This window comes from Cardiocondyla obscurior, linkage group LG02 (assembly GCF_019399895.1).
Source record: "Cardiocondyla obscurior isolate alpha-2009 linkage group LG02, Cobs3.1, whole genome shotgun sequence".
Lineage (NCBI taxonomy): Eukaryota > Metazoa > Arthropoda > Insecta > Hymenoptera > Formicidae > Cardiocondyla > Cardiocondyla obscurior.
The window spans coordinates 1,057,452-1,078,921 of record NC_091865.1 but is presented as its reverse complement, the minus strand read 5'-3'; the positions used below and the strand labels follow the sequence as shown (position 1 = coordinate 1,078,921).

The 21,470-nt window shown below is 37.6% G+C and overlaps 1 protein-coding gene across 1 annotated transcript in view; it reads left to right on the top strand.

Moving 5' to 3' along the window:
- Positions 1-21,470, top strand: part of Kl-2 (dynein heavy chain 2, axonemal kl-2) — a 103,356-nt gene that overhangs the window by 74,334 nt on the left and 7,552 nt on the right. The window contains exons 18-59 of the mRNA XM_070668690.1: positions 189-285; positions 364-615; positions 1,161-1,288; positions 1,572-1,690; positions 2,016-2,130; positions 2,886-3,019; positions 3,104-3,297; positions 4,079-4,307; positions 4,411-4,562; positions 4,644-4,891; positions 5,603-5,823; positions 5,911-6,025; positions 6,731-6,902; positions 8,072-8,247; positions 8,716-8,878; positions 10,907-11,131; positions 11,441-11,729; positions 11,812-11,949; positions 12,173-12,343; positions 12,644-12,935; positions 13,306-13,397; positions 13,490-13,693; positions 13,782-13,987; positions 14,251-14,436; positions 14,660-14,879; positions 14,959-15,125; positions 15,251-15,471; positions 15,541-15,650; positions 15,752-15,867; positions 15,942-16,042; positions 16,190-16,368; positions 16,539-16,838; positions 17,172-17,459; positions 18,327-18,517; positions 18,679-18,854; positions 19,036-19,187; positions 19,340-19,504; positions 19,577-19,743; positions 19,919-20,090; positions 20,550-20,762; positions 20,873-21,088; positions 21,267-21,417. Of these exons, the coding sequence (XP_070524791.1) occupies positions 189-285; positions 364-615; positions 1,161-1,288; positions 1,572-1,690; positions 2,016-2,130; positions 2,886-3,019; positions 3,104-3,297; positions 4,079-4,307; positions 4,411-4,562; positions 4,644-4,891; positions 5,603-5,823; positions 5,911-6,025; positions 6,731-6,902; positions 8,072-8,247; positions 8,716-8,878; positions 10,907-11,131; positions 11,441-11,729; positions 11,812-11,949; positions 12,173-12,343; positions 12,644-12,935; positions 13,306-13,397; positions 13,490-13,693; positions 13,782-13,987; positions 14,251-14,436; positions 14,660-14,879; positions 14,959-15,125; positions 15,251-15,471; positions 15,541-15,650; positions 15,752-15,867; positions 15,942-16,042; positions 16,190-16,368; positions 16,539-16,838; positions 17,172-17,459; positions 18,327-18,517; positions 18,679-18,854; positions 19,036-19,187; positions 19,340-19,504; positions 19,577-19,743; positions 19,919-20,090; positions 20,550-20,762; positions 20,873-21,088; positions 21,267-21,417 (7,623 nt within the window). The remainder of the gene's footprint in view (positions 1-188; positions 286-363; positions 616-1,160; positions 1,289-1,571; positions 1,691-2,015; positions 2,131-2,885; positions 3,020-3,103; positions 3,298-4,078; positions 4,308-4,410; positions 4,563-4,643; positions 4,892-5,602; positions 5,824-5,910; positions 6,026-6,730; positions 6,903-8,071; positions 8,248-8,715; positions 8,879-10,906; positions 11,132-11,440; positions 11,730-11,811; positions 11,950-12,172; positions 12,344-12,643; positions 12,936-13,305; positions 13,398-13,489; positions 13,694-13,781; positions 13,988-14,250; positions 14,437-14,659; positions 14,880-14,958; positions 15,126-15,250; positions 15,472-15,540; positions 15,651-15,751; positions 15,868-15,941; positions 16,043-16,189; positions 16,369-16,538; positions 16,839-17,171; positions 17,460-18,326; positions 18,518-18,678; positions 18,855-19,035; positions 19,188-19,339; positions 19,505-19,576; positions 19,744-19,918; positions 20,091-20,549; positions 20,763-20,872; positions 21,089-21,266; positions 21,418-21,470) is intronic.

Below are 21,470 nucleotides of genomic sequence, written 5' to 3'. Positions count from 1 at the left end.
GATAAAATTTAAATTTTGTCATAATAAATTTTCTGAATTTTAATAGAAATATCTTGTTACGCTATTAATACTCCAATTTCAATTTGATATCAACCTTATCAATGATTTAATATTATTTTAGTATTATCCTATTCGATTTAACTTATCACTTTTAACTTAATAATATTTTAAAACTTTCAACTTTACAGAAGTAAACTACTGCTTTATTCAAGTGCAAAATTATAACAAGATTTGGGAACCCTTCAAAGATGTATGGGAAGTGAATAAAGACTTATACATTCAAAGGTAAAAAGAAGAACATGAGCAAAACGAATTTTAATTAATGTATAAACTATAATACGTATTATTTATTTTATAAATTAGATACGAAAAATTGAAACCAACTGCGGCATCTTTCGACGCGGACATAAGTAAATACCTTGATGTGATGAATAGTGTCCAACTACAGGAAACTATGGCGACGGTGCATTTTCTAGATATAAATTTTGATGGATTGAAAGCCACTATCATCGAACATTGTTCAATCTGGCAACAGAAGCTCACCGCACTTTTACTACGCATGACCGATGCAATGGTCGACCACGTTTATCATTACATCGTTGAAAATTCTACAAAGTTAGTTGCCCGCGTGGATAGTTATTTAAAGCGAAACAAAATTTGCGCGTATATCTCGGAGATTTTTATTCGCATGTCTTTAGATCCATAGGTTTTTTTTAACAAGATACAGGAGATGAACAAAATATCAAATTAAGCAATAACTATTTAGTCACTTTATTTGAAAGCTTCAAAAGTCTCGTATTTAATAGCTCATCACACGAAACGAAAAATTTAAAGAGAAAAATTGCACGGTTTTAATTCTACATCGGTCTTTTAATTTAAAAGACTTAACTACAGAGTGCTTGTACGTTATTTTCACGCTCATTACTATGCTGAAAATTCTTTCTAGAGCATCCACGTGATTATCTATTCCGCTCTATTGCATAATTGAATTTCTCAGTTATATTCGTTTTCAGTTCCCGATCGAAACTATTAATGTAAATTTTCTCAAACCGAGCGGAACATTGGAGAGGCGTTGCTCGCGAGGCGTTACTCCCATAAATCCTGTCGCAGGGCCTTTTTGAATTGCGAACTGAATCGTACGTGAATTCATTCGTTTGCAGAATAACGAAGGAACCGACGGATCTCATCAGCATGCAATCCGCGCTGCAATTGTTCGAGAGGCTTACCGCCGAGATTCCAAAAGTGGAGGAAGAGTTTCCTAAGATCCAGGAGCAGTATCAAACTTTGGGTAAATCTTTAAATGTTTCTTCGTGCTAAATAAGAAAGTCGATGCGCCATGAAATCGACTAATTTTAAGATCCATACATTATTACTCGTAAATCAACAACCTAATCTACAAAAGCTACAAGCTGCGTGCAAACGCATTGTTTTGCTAAAAACATTGATCTTAGTTCAAATTGAATCCCAAACTAAGCCCGAAGAAACATTATTTGCAAATTTGCATTTATATAATTACGCGTGATATTTTACAGAAGTATGTTATAGAAGAATGATTAATTTATTATTTTCAGAAAAATATCAAGTGCCAATGACTTATGACTTCAAGAGAAAATTAAAAGACATCGATCGCTCGTGGACAGCATACTTGGAGCTACTTGCCACGTGCAAAGTTACTTTGCTTGAAAAAAAGGTAAGATATTCTACTGATACAAAGGAAAACTTCTAAAAGCTTTGTCATAAAAAATTAAGTCGCGTCAGCGTCAGCGTTGGCGTCTACGCAAACTAAAAGGAAGAATAAAATGTCAATTAATACTTTCCTAATTTTTTGACGTTGCTTCACCGCAACGTTATTTTATTACAAATTTTTATGGAATTTGAAAAATTAGTTGCGCATAATAAAGTGCTTAAGAATTTTTAAGGTTTATTTTAATAAATCAAATAAGCGTAAAAAAAATTTATATAATATAATTTAAGTTATTTCTTTAACGATCGATATTGTCTTAACAAAATTGTAGGAAGAATTTAAACGAATATTGACAACTGGCTCGACAACGTTCGAAGAAGATGTATTCTCCTTGGTTTGCAGATTTAACGATACCGGACCTTTCACATCAGATTGGAATTCAAAAGGTAAATTGGTTCACATGTTCTTATCTGATATATGTAAATCCGTTTGTTGTGAGATAAAGTTGAATCGCTACATAAATCGTGTACCATATCTTTCTGAGTGTTTTCCAGTCTCGACAATTTTGTGTTCAGCGATATCTCGCAATAATCTATAATGAATTTGCGCGGCGATAAATAGCGTGAAATAATATTCACTATTTTAAGTTTTAACTTTAAATAAAAATCTGTAGTTTATGAATAAAAAAAAAAAAGAAGGAAGCAGAGAAAAATAGTTTTAAATATGCAAGATACTAAGCAAAGAAGGTTTTAATTAAAATATTTTTTAATATGTTTGTTATAATATAAATTGAACACTTTAAGAAAATATAATTCCTAATATTATCTGTGTAAAATTTCAAAAAATTAAATTAGAATAGAAATATCAACTGTTTGCTAGAGCAGATTGCAAGCGTGCTATTTATTCATAGCACGATTTCTTTTTCTTTTTTTTTTTTTGCACCGTCCAACTGTTTGAAATGCGTTTGTCGATTCTAAATCGGTTTTTCTTTCGACTGAACTTGCCTCTACAAATACACAGGTAACCGTTATGGTAATTCTACATGTTGTACTTGAGCATAAAGATTAAGTAAAAATAATATGATAAAAAATATCGAAAAATCAATAAGTTCTACGTATGTACATCTATACTTATCTTAAAATGTTACTTATTACATTTATAATACACATTTATAATACTTTTTTTTCCATTATTGTTACAGATGCTATAAATTGGCTGGCCATTTTTAAAGAAAACATATATTCTTTGAGGGACAAGGAAAGTTTGTTAAAATCGCAGCTTACGATTTTTGATATAAATTACCCAGATTCGCGAGAACTCGCGCAACTCGATAAAGTAAATGTCGCATATATATCCCATTTTCTCGTGCACTTTCTTCGCGTGCTTATTCGACTTCTCGACGCTTTTCTACTTGCGAAGGATGTAGCAGTGATCGAATTGGTGTGGCAATTGACGGACGAATGGAACGACGCTTGGGAACGCTATAGAACCGGAAATTTCTGGACGATAGAATTGGAAGAGATGGACACAACCGCTAATCTGCTCCTCCGGAAACTCACGAAACTCAGCAAAGAGCTCAAAGAAAAGAATTGGGATATTGTCGAGAATACCAGGTGCAACCCAGTTGTAATCCAATTTCGTACGCGCGGTAAATATGTGCCATTCTCGTGCATTTTTCACGAAGCGGAAAGTAGTGTTTGCCAGCCATCCTTTAGCAAAATGTCAATTTAGTCGGCTCACGAAAACTAGAAACCGGTTAGATTTGGGTTAGATATAAACTACACGATGTACGACGATGGATAGTCATTTTTCAAATAGACAGGAAAATGAGAGGAATCTAATTCGGGGACGTAATCGACAGTAATTATTGACGTTGGCTACACCATTGGGTATAAAATAAAATATTGCAACGAATAAACCTTTTAGCAAGCTATTTTTTTTTTAAGCGTACAGCGAAAAATCTAAAAAAAAAGTTTGTCGATTTTGAAGATACATATGTATCAATTAAGCAACGTTTATAAAAGCAGTTACATATATGTTTTTAATTTATTTCTTTTATTCATAAAACCGTGGCGTATATTCAGACCAATGCAGTACCTCGTAAAAAATAAGGCAAAGGACAGAATATGCTTAATCCCACGTGTTACATAGCAGCGCTTATTAACCTTTACACCGTTAAAGCGCATAGCTTACCCGAACTGCCGAGCATACTTATACTACTCCTTTCGACAATACTTTCTGAAAGTAACAAAGTGCACGTAAATGGCTGCGTAATTTCTAGAAGTTAAAAATTTAACTTATCTTATTAAGTAAAAAAGAAATTAGAAATAATAAATTTTTATATATTTTTATTAGAAATATTCTTTTTAATAACGCATACATTAATATTTTTAGATCAAGAATAGATAAATTCCGACATACATTGCCGTTAATAACGGTACTGAAGAATCCGGCGATAAGACCGAGACATTGGAAGCGGGTCAAAGATACAATCGCTCGAGACTTCGACGAAACATCGGAAGACTTTACTCTAGATGTGATTATTAGAATGCAAATGCACAGGTTCACGGAGCAGATTAGCGAAATTTGTAACGCGGCCACGATGGAGCTCGCTATTGAAGTTGTAAGTCGTCTTTAATGATTAATAATCATTATAATATAATATATATTAATCACAAAGTACTTTGTTGAATGATCCTATGAGTTTAATGCAACGAATATTTTAGGGGCTTCAACATATTAAGAATACTTGGGCAACGATGCCGATCACGATGGCTGCGTACAAAGATAGAGGAATATACAGATTAAAAGCTGTAAATGATATAATTCAGACTTTGGAGGATCATCAGGTGCAGCTTTCATCCATGAAGTCAACGAGGTGCATTACAAGTGCTAAACCAATTATCACGTTTACATCTCCGATGATACTAGATTAAGTAGGGTATATTGGATTTTCCAGGTTTGTAGAACCATTTGCCCGAGAAGTTGAATACTGGGAGCGAGCACTGTCGACGGTCGGTGAAGTTTTGGAAATGGCGCTGGTAGTACAGAGAGAATACATGTATCTCGACAATGTATTCACCACTGAGGACATTAGGAAACAACTCCCGAAGGAGACGGACGATTTTGACAAAGTGACAAGCGAGTTAGCTGAGCATACGTCAAGGATGGCTTCCCACGGTTTGGCGTTGTCAGCCACTCATATACGTATGTATCATTAAAGAGATGTTACCAGATAGAACTTATTCATTATAACGCAAATTTTATCCAACTAAATTTATTAAAGAAATTTATACGATTATTACTTTTTTCACGTCGCGTAAATTAAAATTTAACACGAGACGCGATTACTTTTTAAATAGAAAAAAAATTTGTTAAACACAAGAATATAATAATTAATTTATATTATTAATTAATACTACGTTACTTATTTTTGAGTACCGCATATATTTTCGGGAAAACATTGATATCTTTTTGTAAGGTTTTATCTACCCTATTAAGAATTTTATTAAATATTTAAAATATCAATAAAATACTGAAATAACATATTATATTCATTAAATTCAACGTAAAAATTAGTTGGCATATTTGTGGAGTATGATTCACGAAAGAATTATTAAATCAGACATTTTATATTTATCGTACACAATTATATTCCGAGTATTGAACTGGAACAGAAATTGAGCTTAAACTAAGCTCGAGTATTAACATAAAGAGATACGTACAGACCGTCTGTCTGGTTCCGACATTAAAAGAAAAGAAAAAAAAAAAAAACGAGAACGAGAAAAAACTATAGTAAAAGAGGATAAAAGATCGAGTAGCTAGTCGACGCGTACGCATACTGTAAAATAATGTAAATCTATTCTATTGAAAGCATTTGCATTTTTTCTCCGCTCCCCATCACGGCGATCCTGTTAGCTGGCTTGCTGGAAGTCCTGAACAAACTTAACGACAAGTTGGAGGCGCTGCAACTGGAGCTCGAACAGTACTTGGAAACCAAGAGACGCATATTTCCAAGATTTTACTTTATCTCGAACGACGATATATTGGAGATTCTAGCCCACTCTAAACGGCCGGACCTTATGCAGCCGCACATCAAGAAGCTCTTCGGAAACATCAAGTCCTTGAAGCTCGGCAAGGTATTCACCACCGCTACCCTCCTCCTCTTGTTTCCCTCGCGTAAACACGTGCTCCTGAGACTCTTGATATCGCAACTCTTCTTTCAGTCGCTGACTGGGAAATATGTAGCTGACGGTATGCACTCAAACGAAGGAGAGTACATCGAGTTTACCCAGCCGGTTTTCTTAGAGGGCCAAGTCGAGTACTGGCTGTGCGACGTCGGTGAGTTTGGTTTCTTCAACAGCCTTCCTAGAAAATTAATAATAAACCGATTATTAAATTTCGACGCGCAAACAAAATGCAGAAGAGTGATCTACAATTAATTCATTGTAATCTTAAAATCTGATTACCTTCCGCGACGCAAGTCGTTACTGTTCCGCGAATTTAGATATTATCTCCATAAATCCTATGCCTACAATCTCATCGAAATCCAGACACTTGAACGCGCGCGGCCCGTTAAAGAAATATACAGGCGAGAATTTATAAGATCGTAAATTGCTTTTTGCAAAATCGAAAATGGCCTGTTTCCACCGCTTGAAATATGGAAGCGACAAACTTCTTTCGCATGCACGTCGTGGAAAACTAGGAGAAAGATCAGCGACGTGTGAACGCGGACTCATCAAATATTTACAGTATTCCCGCGGTACGGTCTGCGTGGGCGCCGATAGCATTTACAACGGTGTACATTCCGGTGTTGCGTAAATAAATGCCGGCGCGGAAAATTGACCATAATTTATGCTCAATCCCGACGTGACCCCACCGCTCGCTGTAAATTATCCGGGGCCGTGCGACTTCGATTTCTGTTTGCGAGAGATAAAAATGCGCGAGAACGAAACGGCGGGCCGGGGAGGGAAGGACAGCGGGCGGCGCAGCCGGGGAATACGCAGCGGGAAACGCGCGTGAATAAAACGCAGGTGGCAATTGCAGAAGCCGCGATGAGAGTGACCCTGCGCGAAGTGTTGAGGCGGTGTCGGACAGCGCTGCGAAAAATGCTCGCGAAACGCGACAGGTGGGTGAAAGAATGGCCGGGCCAGCCGAGCATTACGTCCACTCAAATCCAATGGACGAGCGACTGCACGCGCGCCCTTCTCCGCTGCAAGTGAGTTGTCCGTTTGCCTATGAGAAATTCAGCTGCGTTAGTTATGGAACGTGAGGCGGACAGCGTCGTTGGCGCTGACTCGGGGTTGAAGCTGAGCCGGGTCGACCGAAGGCACGGCGCGACGGCTCGGAAAGGGTGGAAACGGGATAAACGTGAGGGTGACTCTGATGGACACCGAGACGTTAGAGGGAACGGGACACTGGGTTGGTGACATATAAGGGCGAGAAAGGCCCTTCCCGCGGGACGGAAAGGTGGTCGAGAGAGACGGGAGACACAGCAACTCTAATAAGAGAAATTTTGCATATTCTACGTCTCGCCGTAGCGATCCGCCAGCGGCACCTCGGGCACCGCTCTTTCTCCCCCATTTGCATATACTAGCCGTACCGCGAATAATTTAACCCATACCTACGACCGTATCCCAACCTACCGAATAAAATCCCTCTCTTGTCCCGGCTCTACCTCCTGTAACGTTCGTTTTACGCGAGGCCCAACGTGCCTGAAACTTTGCACGGGGAGGGGGACCTCGGGAAAAGGATGCCGGGAGAGTAACGCGCGTGGTCGGAAAAATAGAAACGAGCTGAACACGTTGGATGGCGCGAAGCAATATTGCTAAAAGTGCATCACAATGCTGCGCCGCGCGTCGTCGTCTTACTCTTATTCCAGGTGACACGTAAACTTTCATAGAACATCTTACGTTCGTACTTTTGCAGAAAGAAAGCGATAATACTTTTGCATTATTTCAACGATACCTTTGGAAGATACTATACGAGCGAAGATAATTTTTCTTTCAATGCATTCTGAAGTTTTATAAAAATTAGCGGATATGTTGTTTAGGAGACCAAGTAACGGCGTAATATATTGTTATGTTACGTTACGCTCGCTCTCGCGCCATCTCGAGTGGACCTAGCTTAACAATGTTACGCCATGAACGTAGAAATATATGGACGGCGCGCGAAATACGATTCTAGGCGCGGGGTACGAAGCCTGAGAAGTGAGGGACGCTACTTCGGCCATCTTGGTTGATCATATCCGCGTTAGGCTTTCAATTCTCTTTCTACTTTGGCTTTACCCCTGGGACAAATCGTGCAGACATTCTTACGTCCGTGTGTTACGCGCTATAATTACGTATTACAAAGTCTAATTAATTTTGTTTCACGTAACCACTCGAGGATGGAGAACTCGAAGAAGCCACTGCGAAGGCTGAGAAGAAAGCAGAATCAGACTTTAGACAAGTACTCGGAAGCTGTGCGAGGTGACCTGAGTAGCCTGGATAGATTGAAGTTCAAGGCCATTGTCGTTATCGAGATACACGCGAGAGACGTTATCGAAAAAATGTACAAAACGAGTGAGTCGAATTCGATTTGTATTCTCCATCGCTGTGATAATTTCTTTTTTTTTTTTTTATTCTTTATTCAATATTCGTTTGCCGCACGTTTGTTTCGGCGGTGTGTGCTCAATATATGTATACGCGGATGTAACCAACAAATTACGGACTTTATATGGCCATGCGACGCAACCGCATCACGTCCTGGCATTATATCGTTCGCGATATGATGCACCACAGTGAGGAAACGCCAGCGCGTTCTCTCTCATAAATTTGTATATCGATAGTATCTCAAAAATAGATGCTGCGAAAAATATATCCACGCGACGGCAAAAATTTACTTCTCTATTTAATTCAACGAATATGAAATCGGTAAAAATGTACTTTGAGAAATTTCTTTTCCTTTCTTTTTAACGTATTAATTTCGTAGCTGCTTCTCGTAGCTCTCGTTAAGGTAGGAACGATCAATTAATTTTCTAAAATTTTCAGATTGCAAAGACGTGTCGGATTTCGAGTGGCTGTCACAGCTGAGATTTTATTGGGATCCTGATGTGGACGATTGCATAATCCGACAAACGAACACTCGTTTCGTATACGGATACGAATATCTAGGAAACACTGGAAGGCTCGTAATAACTCCGCTGACAGATCGGTACGTGTCTAAATATTTTATATGATTATAAAAAAAAATTAGATAACGTTAATTTTATAATTGCTAGTATAATTATATTTATTTTATTCTTCTTCTTTTTTTTTCTACGTACCTCAATCAAGCTAAACTTTACATACGTGCATGTACATTTTATTTAATATTTAATTAAACAGGTTTTGTCATAAGGAAACAATTTTATGACAAATTTATCAAGGCACGTCGCATCGCCAATTTATCAAGACTTTTTATACCGCGGGTACTCGGCGAAATGTGCATGGCTTAAGTTTGTACGGTAAATACGCCTAATGACGAACATATATGTACTCGATTGTGGAACCATTTGCAAAATTACTTTGTAACGCTGCGACGTATTTAGTCGGTCGTACTCCGTCGCATTTAGCGATGTTGAAACAGAAGTTTCTCAGTGGTTATCGCTCGTACGCTATAGTTAGTCACGTAGTTGGCACCAGATCGTGGCTAGCCGTAATTTCGTCTGTCACGAGCGTGGGTAACACACGACGGCGCGGGTAATGCTCACTGTTCGACACATTGGCAATGTAATACAACCCCAGTTAGGTCAGCGAAGGCCGACGATCGCGGCGATTGCTTGATGCTGCCGCTCCGCACATGTCCGATTAGGTAAAGTTTTAAGTGCATCATTGTATTTAATGAGGGAACTTGCCGCGATACTGATCACAGCCGAATAGCTCGCGTTACATGATTAAGGCAGGGTCGCAAGCTCGTGATATACTTATCGCGCATCATACTTCATAACTAGTTATATCTTACTTAGCGCGGGAACAGCGTCACATGTCGCGGTGGAAGCAGTACGATGATCACCTAATTCAAACAAACTGCAAGACTCCACTCACTCGGAAGAACTTTTGTGCACCGAAATCTGACGAGATTGAATCGTAAGAGTTTAATCATAGAAAATACTGGAGAAACGAATACGTGACGGTATTTTAAAATCATAAAATAGGTAATTACCCGTTTAATTAAGATCGCATGAGCGAAAAATGATCAGAAGGATTCCGTGACATTCGAATAGTAAAACTACTACGTAGTCATTAAGAATACATATTTACGATGTGCTTAAAATTAATTGTATAAAAAAAAAATGTGTATTTCGTAAAAATGCTTATCGCCAAACGTCCGTTGCGTGTCTCGCGCGTTATGTTCACGCCTTTGCAATTTGCAATTTCGATCGACGTAACGCGCAATATCGTGGATACGCGTGGAAGTATAATCCGACGCCAGCCCCTCGACGTAATATGCGGTGTAATGACAATGCGATGCGATCTCGAGAGCGGCTTCGAAAGGAGAGCACTTCGCGCGCCACGACATCAAAGGGTAAACGTGTAACGCGGGAACAAGCGACGTCCTGTCCGTCGCTGCTTAACGCGGTATCGATTTAATCGCGATAAAAGGCTACCGTTCTCGTTGCTCTTAATTTATAGACGGCGATTGCCGTCCCGATACGTTTGTCCGCTCTCGCAGTCCCAAGGATTTGTCTTGCGGGAAAGAAGGCAAACGGCGTTCCACTTTCCGAGTACACAGGAAATGTTCGGATCCTCCTGCCTTCTTCTTCGAAGGTAGAACGTGCCATCCGCTTGTATTTCGAGTAGACGCATTAAATCGCAAGTCGCATTGGAGCATATGCACACTCTCTGATGTATTCCTCGAATCGAATGCCAGAATTGCTAGCTCTGTTCTCAGAATACGGGTCTGATGGTCGAGATATTTCGCCAATACGCTGTAAATTGCATGGAGATCCGTCGCGCCGGTAAAGCGAGAAGCACAATCTCTGTATTCAATAAAACGCGACGATACATGTGACATTGCCGCTTGAACGCGCATAGCTGGAACACGCATTAAAATACGTAAAAAGTAATATAATAATTATACGACTTTGTAATCGCAGATTATTTAAAGCGCTCCCATCTGTTAATTTTCCATTTCCGCGTACGTCGCATACTATCGCGTATTAAATAATGAAATAACTCTTTGCGTTTATGTCCCGCTCAGATGTTATATCACGCTGACAACGGCTCTTCATTTGTATCGCGGTGGTAGCCCAAAGGGACCTGCTGGTACTGGAAAAACTGAAACGGTAAAAGACCTCGGAAAAGCGCTGGGTTTCAACGTAATCGTGCAAAATTGTTCGGAAGGGCTAGACTACAGAAGTATGGGCAGATTATTTTCTGGATTGGCGCAAACCGGCGCCTGGGGATGCTTCGACGAATTCAACCGGTGAATATTATTTATATCTAAATGCCATTCCAAATTCTGCGAATGAGAACATTATAAGCCTCGCTCAATTATTTTTTTTTTTTTTTTTTTTAAATATAAAACTTGGAGAGTTTTGTGATGTGCGCAACAGAAAAAAAAACTTACACAGTTATTGCTTAATTATTATAGAATTTGTAAAAATGGTTTCTCCCATTTTAATTTTTTGTCACGTAAAATTTTTTTAATGATTTGATTACAGCTTAGAACAAATAAGAGAAGTAGGAAGATGACCAGAAAAAGGTTTAAAAATATCCTTTTTCCTAACCGTAGAATTAACGTCGAAGTGTTATCAGTAGTGGCGCAACAGATCCTATCGATACTGACCGCTCTCGCCCAGAGACTTACGAGATTCATTCTCGACGGCGTCTCTATACCTCTGGTACACACCTGCGGCATCTTCATCACAATGAATCCTGGTTACGCCGGACGTACCGAGCTCCCAGACAATTTAAAGTCTATGTTCCGACCAATCTCGATGATGGTACCGGATAGTAGCATGATTGCCGAAATCAACTTGTTCAGCGAAGGATTTCAAGACACACGCACATTAGCTAGAAAGGTAATTTAAAATTTAAAGCTATTTAACTGTAAATAATTTTGTAAAATATAATTAATACAACACATGTTTTTTTTCTTTGTAGATAGATACTTTATACTCTCTCGCTTATCAGCAGCTTAGTAAACAATATCATTATGATTTTGGTTTGCGAGGTATAGTATCGCTGACTCGTTACGCTGGCAAAAAGAAACGCTTGTATCCCCATTTATCTGACGAAGAAGTAATTATAATAATTTAATTTTAAACAAAAATTTGTATTTATTATCTTAAATGTACAAAGCAACAAAATTAACTTAAAAAAAAAAATTTAAATTATTTATATTTAGTTAATTACATTTTATATTAATATATTTACTTGAAATATGTACGAAGCAGTGGATACGCAACAATTTTTTATACAAATTTTTCGTGAAATTACATTAATCAAATTGAATGTTTTTTAGATTATTATTCTTGCGATGAAAGATATGAATGTCGCCAAGCTTACCTCAGACGATCTACCGCTATTTCTCGATATCACGACAGATCTTTTCCCTGATGTAGATGTGCCAGCCGTGGATTACGAGGAAATTATCAGTTATATAACTAGCGAGGCAATCAAGCTGAAGCTGCAGGTAATCTACTTACGTAGGATATAACTTCGTTTGCTGGAAGGGGCGAACGTTCACATTTTTATGTCATGGTTTCAAAGATATCTATTTATCCAGCATTTATCGAAAAATTATTTATGCTGATCCAACGCTTATAAATATCAGTTTACGTATATTAAGTTGACATATCTTTCTCGAATTATTATTTTTCTTAGTATTTTTAACTTATGATGCTAGCACAAATATAATTATAAAACTTATTTAAATGAATTACTTAGATGCTACATTGAGACTAATTAATCATCTAAATTATCTGAATTACAGCCAATTCCCATGATAGTGACGAAAGTTATTGAACTGTACGAAACAAAGAACTCGCGTCATTCAACAATGATCGTCGGCGCGTCAAACACTGCAAAAACCGCAACATGGAAGATTTTGCAGAATGCGATGACGACAATGAAGAGCGATGGAAAGCTGGGCTTTAACACCGTTCACGTACATCCCATTAATCCTAAGGCACTGAGTCTCGGTGAACTCTACGGCGAGTACAATCTTTCCACCGGAGAATGGCTCGACGGAGTGATATCGTCCATCATGCGGAAAACTTGTTCCGGTAAAGCACTTGATTGATTGCAATGTAACATATGTGATATAATAAGTATATTAGATGCTAAAAGCAATGAATCTAGTAATATTTACGAAACACCGAAAAATATGTTAAACGCATCGAGGATTTTAACACTTGCTTTATAATTTAGTATTAAAAAATATATTTTGCACATGAAATTTGCAAAGATTAATTAAATAATATATTATAATTTTATAATTATTATCCCCGAATTAATAATTATAAATAGTAAATTAAATTTAAAAAAGGGAGAGAATGTAAACGAGATTATTAAGACTGAAAATTATTTCTACTTTGCTAACGCAATTTATACCTAGAAAACAAGCTATTATAAAACTCAAAGTTCTTTTGATAGAGGATACCGCCGACGAAAAGTGGATACTCTTTGATGGACCTGTGGACGTTGATTGGATTGAAAACATGAACAGTGTCATGGATGACAACAAGGTATACTTTGTTCATTCTTTATTTTTTTGTTAGATGAAATTGTATAAGGCTAATTGGCGTGTTACCTGAAAATAAAAATGCTACTTTTTAAGGTGCTGACGTTGGTAAATAACGATCGTATCGTTATGCCAGATCAAGTTTCGTTACTTTTCGAGGTGCAAGACTTGGCCGCTGCCTCTCCCGCGTCCGTCTCCAGAGCAGGCATGATTTATAATGATTATAAAAATCTTGGTTGGCGTCCTTACGTTGATTCGTGGTTGCAAAAGTATAAATCGAAACCGGAGTTTATCGAAGAAGTAAGATACTCGTTCGAAACGAATCATTTATCACGACCTAACAAAGCGTAATAATTTTTTAAGAAACTCACCATAACTTTGTAATTAGATGAATCAACTGTTTGAAAGTTGCGTCAACATTACGTTAAGCTTTAAGCTACGAAATTGTGAAGAACTTGTGCCTGTCTCGGAATTAAATGCCATTCAATCGCTTTGCAAACTTCTCGAAGTACTCGCGACGCCACAAAATGGCGTGGAATTAGGCGAGGATCGCAACGCTTTCTCCAATATATGTAAAATGTGGTTTTTCTTTTGGTAAGTTGTTTGATTCTTATTTAAAACTTGATATGATATAATATAATGAGAAACGACAATTACGCTAAATTGAGATAAAACTTATACTAACTCGCAACCAGTGCAGATTCGAATTGTATCCATTACTCTTAGACATTTCCAAGTGACATTGATATTGTTCTCTATTTTGCAAGTCATATTAAACTACAAGTTCCGAATTAATGACATGGTAATAGTGTTTGAAAGCAATTAATAACCACCCTCAGTTCTACATTAAATTGCAGCATGATATGGTCACTGTGCGCCTCGGTCAACGAGGATGGTCGCCAGAAAATAGATAAATTCATAAGGGAAATTGAAAGTTTTTTTCCGTTACGGGACACAGTATACGAGTATTACGTGGATGGGCGTCTGCGTACTTTCGTTTTGTGGGAGGAAAAGTTATCACCCACGTGGAAATTTCAAGCCAAGTAAGCGATCGTCTTATTTATTTGTTACGTATACTATTTTAATAAAAAAAATTTTTTTATTCTGTTCTATGATATGTACTTAATGCTAAGTACGTAAGTAAAAAACTTATAGTTTTATTATATTTAATTGCAGTTGTTAATTCGAAAATTGCTAATACTTGCTTATGTACTATCTTCTTTAAAGAAGGAAACCGATATATATTATACTTGACTAAATTTACAGTCTACCGTTCTACAAGATAATAGTACCTACCGTAGACACGATACGATACGATTACATCGTAAGTTCTCTTCTATCGAACGGTTTTCCGGTGCTCGTAGTGGGCCCAGTGGGTACAGGAAAAACGTCTACTCTCCACTCGGTACTTGAGCTCCTAGACGACACGAAATACGCTGTTCTGCTTGTAAATATGTCGGCTCAAACTACATCCGGTAACGTACAAGTAAGCCTATGAACATGTATCGAATGGATAATAGTCTTAAATATTGAATAAACATTTTACATTTTCTTTGTTGGTCCAGAACGCAATAGAAAGCAAATTGGAGAAACGGAAGAAAGGAGTTTATACTCCCACGAGTGGTAAAACTATGATCACCTTTATGGATGATTTTAATATGCCTATGAAAGAAAAATATGGATCGCAACCGCCATTAGAATTGATTCGGCAATGGATCGATTACGGATTCTGGTAAAACTATATACGAAACATAAAAGAAATATGTAAAAATATATAAAAAGTCTTTAAAAAATAAAAACGGCTCAGCAAATGTAGCAAAAATATAAAAAATATTTTAAAATAATCGTTATTGTCAGGTACGATCGTAAGAAGCAAACGAGGAAATATATTGAGAAGATACAATTAATAGCTGCAATGGGGCCACCCGGTGGAGGTCGCAAAGTTATTACGAATCGATTACTTACGAAATTCAACATCATTAATATAACTTTTCCAAATGAAAAACAGATTATAAGAATTTACGGCACGATGTTGAAGCAACAACTTTCCGAATTTCACACTGAAGTAAAAGGAATATGTAAGTACAAAGTAATCTCACTCAAACATAATTTTTAAATATATATATTAAATAATATCTCCTTTTCAGCAAATGAAATAACGTTAGCCTCGATTGATCTGTACAATAATGTAGTCCAGAAGATGCTTCCCATTCCTAAAAAAATGCATTATTTATTTAATTTACGTGATATTTCAAAGGTAAAAATTATATTGAGATTAAAAGTTGGCAAGCAATCGGCGATAGTCACGCAAAAGCGAACGTGATAGATGATATAAAAATTACTATCGATCCTCGACAGATCTTTCAGGGACTACTGCGCAGCCATAAGGACTATCAGTATTCGAGGCAGACTTTTCTACGATTGTGGGTCCACGAGAGTTTCCGAGTTTTCTGCGATCGGCTTATTGACGAGAAGTAAGCGCTCAAGAGGCATTAACTTAATTTGGCCTCGGATACGGGAGAAAAAAATGCTGAGCAATTTCTTTCAGGGACAGAGAGTGGTTCGTGACTCAGCTGAATGATCAGCTTGGGAAGTACTTCGAATTGACCTTCTCTAATGTCTGTCCGGAGAAGAGATCTCCTATTTTCGGTAAATGCGTAAAATATATTTGTCTTAAACATCATTACATTTACTATTTATTAATATTAATAACTAATATATATGTCTAAATTTCTTTTTATTGATTTTATCACGTTTTGAATATCGAGACATTTTAAACTCTATGAATATTGACAGGCAGTTTCATGAATGCCTGGGATATATATGAAGATCTTCTCGATATCGGTGCTGTAAGGCGTTATATAGAGGAACAGATGGACGAGTATAATGTTTCTCGTGGGGTAGTGCGCCTCGATCTCGTTCTGTTTCGTGACGCGATCGAGCATGTATGCCGCATCGTTCGTGTAATATCGCAAGTTAGTAATTCACACGGCGTGCTATATAACATTTTATTCGACGACATGTTGAAAGTATAAAGATGCTGCTGCTATATCTTTTGACATTTTATAATATTTTTTTATTAAATTTGATGTAACTGATATTCGATCTAAGTATCGTCGTAACTTTGAGATTTGTCTCGTTACAGCCTCGCGGTAATGTCCTTCTAATTGGAATCAGTGGTAGCGGCAGACAATCACTTTCACGTATCGCCAGTTATATGTGCGACCTGTCCACTTATCAAATTGTCGTTACGGCGCAATATAGAACACCTGAATTTCGTGAGGACCTCAAGACTCTGTACTCAATAACTGGGGTAGAGAACAAACCGACCAGTTTCCTCTTCAACGATACTCAAGTAGTAGATGAGCAGTTTCTGGAGATTGTCAACAATATGCTGAGTACTGGCGAAGTGGCTAATCTCTACAAGAGCGACGAAATGGAGGACGTAAGTCGGTTAATATGCTCTATGCCACTCCAGGTTATTTCATCACCATTCGTGTATAATCTGCTACGTTATTTTGTATAGAACGTCGTCTCACGGAAAAGAGAATCAGCGAAATTAAAAAGATAACAGGAATACTATTTTTAATTCCATATAAAATTTATATCTCACTCAATTATTCTTTGTCTCATATTCTTCTTAATATTCTTATATCGCGGAATACCGTGGAAATAATTAAAAAAAATTTTATTATTAAGTTTGTTTAAAAATTTAATTCAAAGCTAAAGTCAATATAGAAGCGAGTTATTTCAAAATGATATATATTGCGTTTTCCAGATTAAAAATAAGCTATCGAAAGAAGTAACGAGGACTGGAAGTACACCAACGACTGAAGCGATATATTCCTTCCTGATTGAGAGGGCGCGTGCCAATATGCATTTGATCCTGTGCATGAGCCCGATCGGCGATGCCTTCAGGAACAGATTACGGCAGTACCCTTCCCTGATCAATTGCACGACCATCGATTGGTTCTTGGAATGGCCGAGAGAAGCTCTCCTCGAAGTTGGCAACAAGTTCCTCATGAATCTCAATCTGACGCTCACTATCACCGGCGAAAATAAAGTGGTGAGTACGCCCTTCCCCTTTCCGCGCGATCGATTCCATTCGATTCGATTCTTACGATCAACGCGCGTTTCCTACCACCAATCTTGCGCTCCCCTTTGCCGCCCCCGTTCTTCTTGCCGACCATTTCAGCGAATCCGATTATTTTCCCATTTACGGTTTGCCCCTGATGATACGGACGTCTGGCGCATTTCTTTTTGTCGACCGAGGCTGAGATTGGTCGCTTAGATTCCTCGAAAATGCTCTTAATATTCATAATTCATCAAGATGCTAAGAAATGCGTTGCACTTATTTTACGCTAAGTCATTCGAATAAAATTGTATCGAGAAATGCGTAACGCACGGAATTGAGTTAAGCTATAGAACAATTAGGCAGATACTATAATTGACGTGAAATATAAATCTTTTTTTTTTTAATATAACTGCTATAATACGTTTTCTTTTCTGCTATATAAGAATTTCTTCTTAAATGGCATTCCATTTCTGCATTATTTATTATTCATACAGCTTTTAGTTTTAATGCTTTTATAAGCCCTGGTGCTATTACGTCTTCTTTTTAACATCACAAAACGAACGTACTTTCCCGTCATAATAGTGCCGAATAAAAATTTCGACGGAATGGATAATCGTGCATCTGAAATAACCATGTATTAAATGCACCTGGCTTTAATTTAGCGAATATTAGATGACGAAACGAATACGTATTATAAGAGATCGCTGTTAATCCTGGCATAAAATGAACGCATTTTATGCGAAACCATTTTATTACGTCCGTTACGTGCACAAGGATATATAGAGATATAGGGTGTAGCTGGTTAAAAAATTTATACTGCGACCGTAACGAGCGCTACGAGGATGCACTTTTCTGCAGGAACCACGACAATTCGCGACGGCCGTGCCATTGCCACCGTTGCAGGACCGAATGCGCGATGGAATTGCAGCATCATTCTCTTTGATCCACGACACGGTGTCCCGGTACTCTCGCAGAATGGCCGCTGAAATGAAACGTTACAATTACGTGACTCCCGTGAATTTTATCGAATTGGTAGCCGGTTATAAAGAGTAAGCATTAAACCAACGCAATATCGCGTCAGACGGTTTCAGCCTTTCAAGGCTAGACAGCATAATTGCGCACTGATACGAACACAATTGTATATGATTTGTCGCGATGTTCTCGGTATTTTTGATGGAAATAAAGGGACGACTGTATTTGAATCACGCAGGATGCTGGCGAGAAAGAGACAAGATTTAGCAGATCAGGCGAACAAACTTCGTGGCGGCCTCTCGAAGATCGACGATACCTGGGTGAAAGTTAAAGAAATGGCGGCGGAGCTCGAAGTCACTCAGCAGCAAGTTCATAAATCTACGACGGAGTGCGAAGAATTCCTCGTAACGATAGGTACACGGCGCGCGCGACAGTGATATATTATCAGCAGCGTTTATCAGATTAATCTATAAAAACTTATTGCTTTTAACGTTCACGCTGGTTCTAACTTTCTTCGTGCGCTTAATTAATCATACGATATCCGCCACTGCATCGTACGCCGCTTTCAACTGTGTTACACTTGCAACGCCCGTAGTAAACCAAAGCCGCAACGCTGATGAAACGCAAAAACAGATCACCACCAAATCGCTTCGTATCGCCGAGGAACAAAAAGAATGCAAGAAGCTCGAGGAGCTTGCGAGGGTTGACCTGGAGACCATCGAACCTACCTTGAATGAGGCCATAAAGGTCGTTAACGAATTACTTTTTCTAAAGTACCGTTCAATTTTAAATGATATTAACATTTTTTTAATTATTCTCTTCTTAAATATATTTTTATAAATTTATTAATTTGTGACGTTAAATATGCATATATTTTAATAAGTATTGAATTATTTTAGGGGTTAGAAACATTGAGTAAGAAAGATTTATCTGAAATAAAATCTTTTCCTCATCCGCCGCCGAAAGTCGAAATGGTAATGGAGGCCGTGATGATTCTGAAAAACTCAGAACCTACGTGGGCGGAAGCAAAGCGCCAACTTAGTGACGTGAACTTCATTAATACAGTGAGCGACAATGTTAGCGACTGACAAGTTCATTCATTTCCACAAGTTAACTCTCTCTGATTTGATTTCTAGCTTCGTGACTTCGACAAAGATCATATATCGGACAGAGTTCTACGAACAATAGCCAAGTACACGTCCAACCCCGAATTCGATCCCATAAAGGTTGGCACGGTGTCTGCTGCAGCTAAGTCACTTTGCATGTGGGTGATAGCTATGGAAAATTACGGCAAGTTATACAGGTAATTTATTTTAAATAAAAGGTAGTTAAATATTTTATAATTTATGCATCTATTAAGTTTTATTTTGTAATGCTTATAAATTTTTATTATCACGTATATTTATATAATATTTATAAATCGTAGATTTTTAAAGTCAATGTGGAAAATTTCATTATACTTTCGCGATGCATTGCAGAATCGTGGCACCGAAACGAGAAAAATTGCAGATCGCATTGGAGTCGCTGAAACAGAAGGAAATGGCCTTAAAGGAAGCAATGCAACAGCTGCAAAACTCACGCGAGCAGCTCGAGAAATTACAGCAGATATACGACGCGAAGATGAAAGAAAAGGAGGATTTGATTAGGCTGGCGAGTACATCCGTATTTTCTTACACTATAGAACCTCGGAAATGACCTCGCATATAGCCAAGAGAGCAAGGACCGATAAAGGAAGTCGGCTTGGTCCAATCCGCCTCCATCCGCCGTAACACTTACAGTTATACAAACTTGTACCTTAGTAACTGCAGAAACGCCCTTCCCCTTTCTCTCTGCGTTTGCTTGCATTTCCATTGGTAAGATGTATTCCTTCGAGCGAATTCAACGTCTATATTGATGCGAAGAAAATGAGGTCTATTCCGCAATGTTGCGATAACAATAAAAAAAAAGTTGTTTGCATGAAAAAACTCTAATGTTTTATATATACAATAATGATCTTTTTAATACGATAAAAAGTAAATTTTAATTAATTTATTCTTCTTCCATTTTTGTTAAAATAAATTTTATATATTAAAGTATAACTTTTATATAATAACATTCTTTTTCTTTCAGGCTGAACTATTAAAGCTGAAATTAGAGCGTGCTGGAATGCTGTTAGACAGCCTTTCTGACGAACGAATTATGTGGGAAAATACAGTGGCATCATTAGCCGAATGTTTCGACTGGTTGCCTGGTAATTGCCTGATATCCATTGGGTTTGTGTCTTATCTTGGTCCATTTGTATCAAATTATAGACAAGAATTAATAAATATTTGGTGTAAAGAGGTAAGTTTAAAAATATTTTTTTTTTTTTTAAATAATTCTTCGAAGTTTTAATTATTTTTTTGCATAGATAGCAAATTAATATTTGTATTGTAATTTATCGAATAACTAAGGTGTATAATAGAGGAATACCGACGTCGCCGAATTTCGATGTAAAGGAGTTTCTAGCTGATCCATCGACAATCAGGGAATGGAACATTCAAGGATTACCACACGACGAATTCAGCACAGAGAATGGTATTATAGTGACGCAAGGAGCACGTTGGCCCCTCATAATCGATCCACAATGTCAGGCAGTGAAGTGGATCAAAAATATGGAGGCAAAAAATGTAAATGTCCGTTGTCCGTTATATCAATATTCATTAAACTAATACGTTTACAGCGGTGTATATGTCGATGATATTGGATTTGATGTAAAATTAAATAACTAATTTTAGATGAAATAATTTTAAATGGTAAAATCAGAGAATTTACTTTGTTATTTTAACGTCACAATTACAATCGCAGTCACTGAAAGTAATCGACTTTGGTCAAACGGACTTTATGAGAATTCTGGAAAAAGCAATTCAGTTCGGATATCCAGTATTGCTGGAAAATATCGCAGAGACCCTTGATCCCGGTTTGAACTCGATTCTTCAAAAGGCATTTATTAAATTAGGTAAAATTTAATGTTGCAATCACATAATTGTATTCTCGTAAATGCATTAGGTA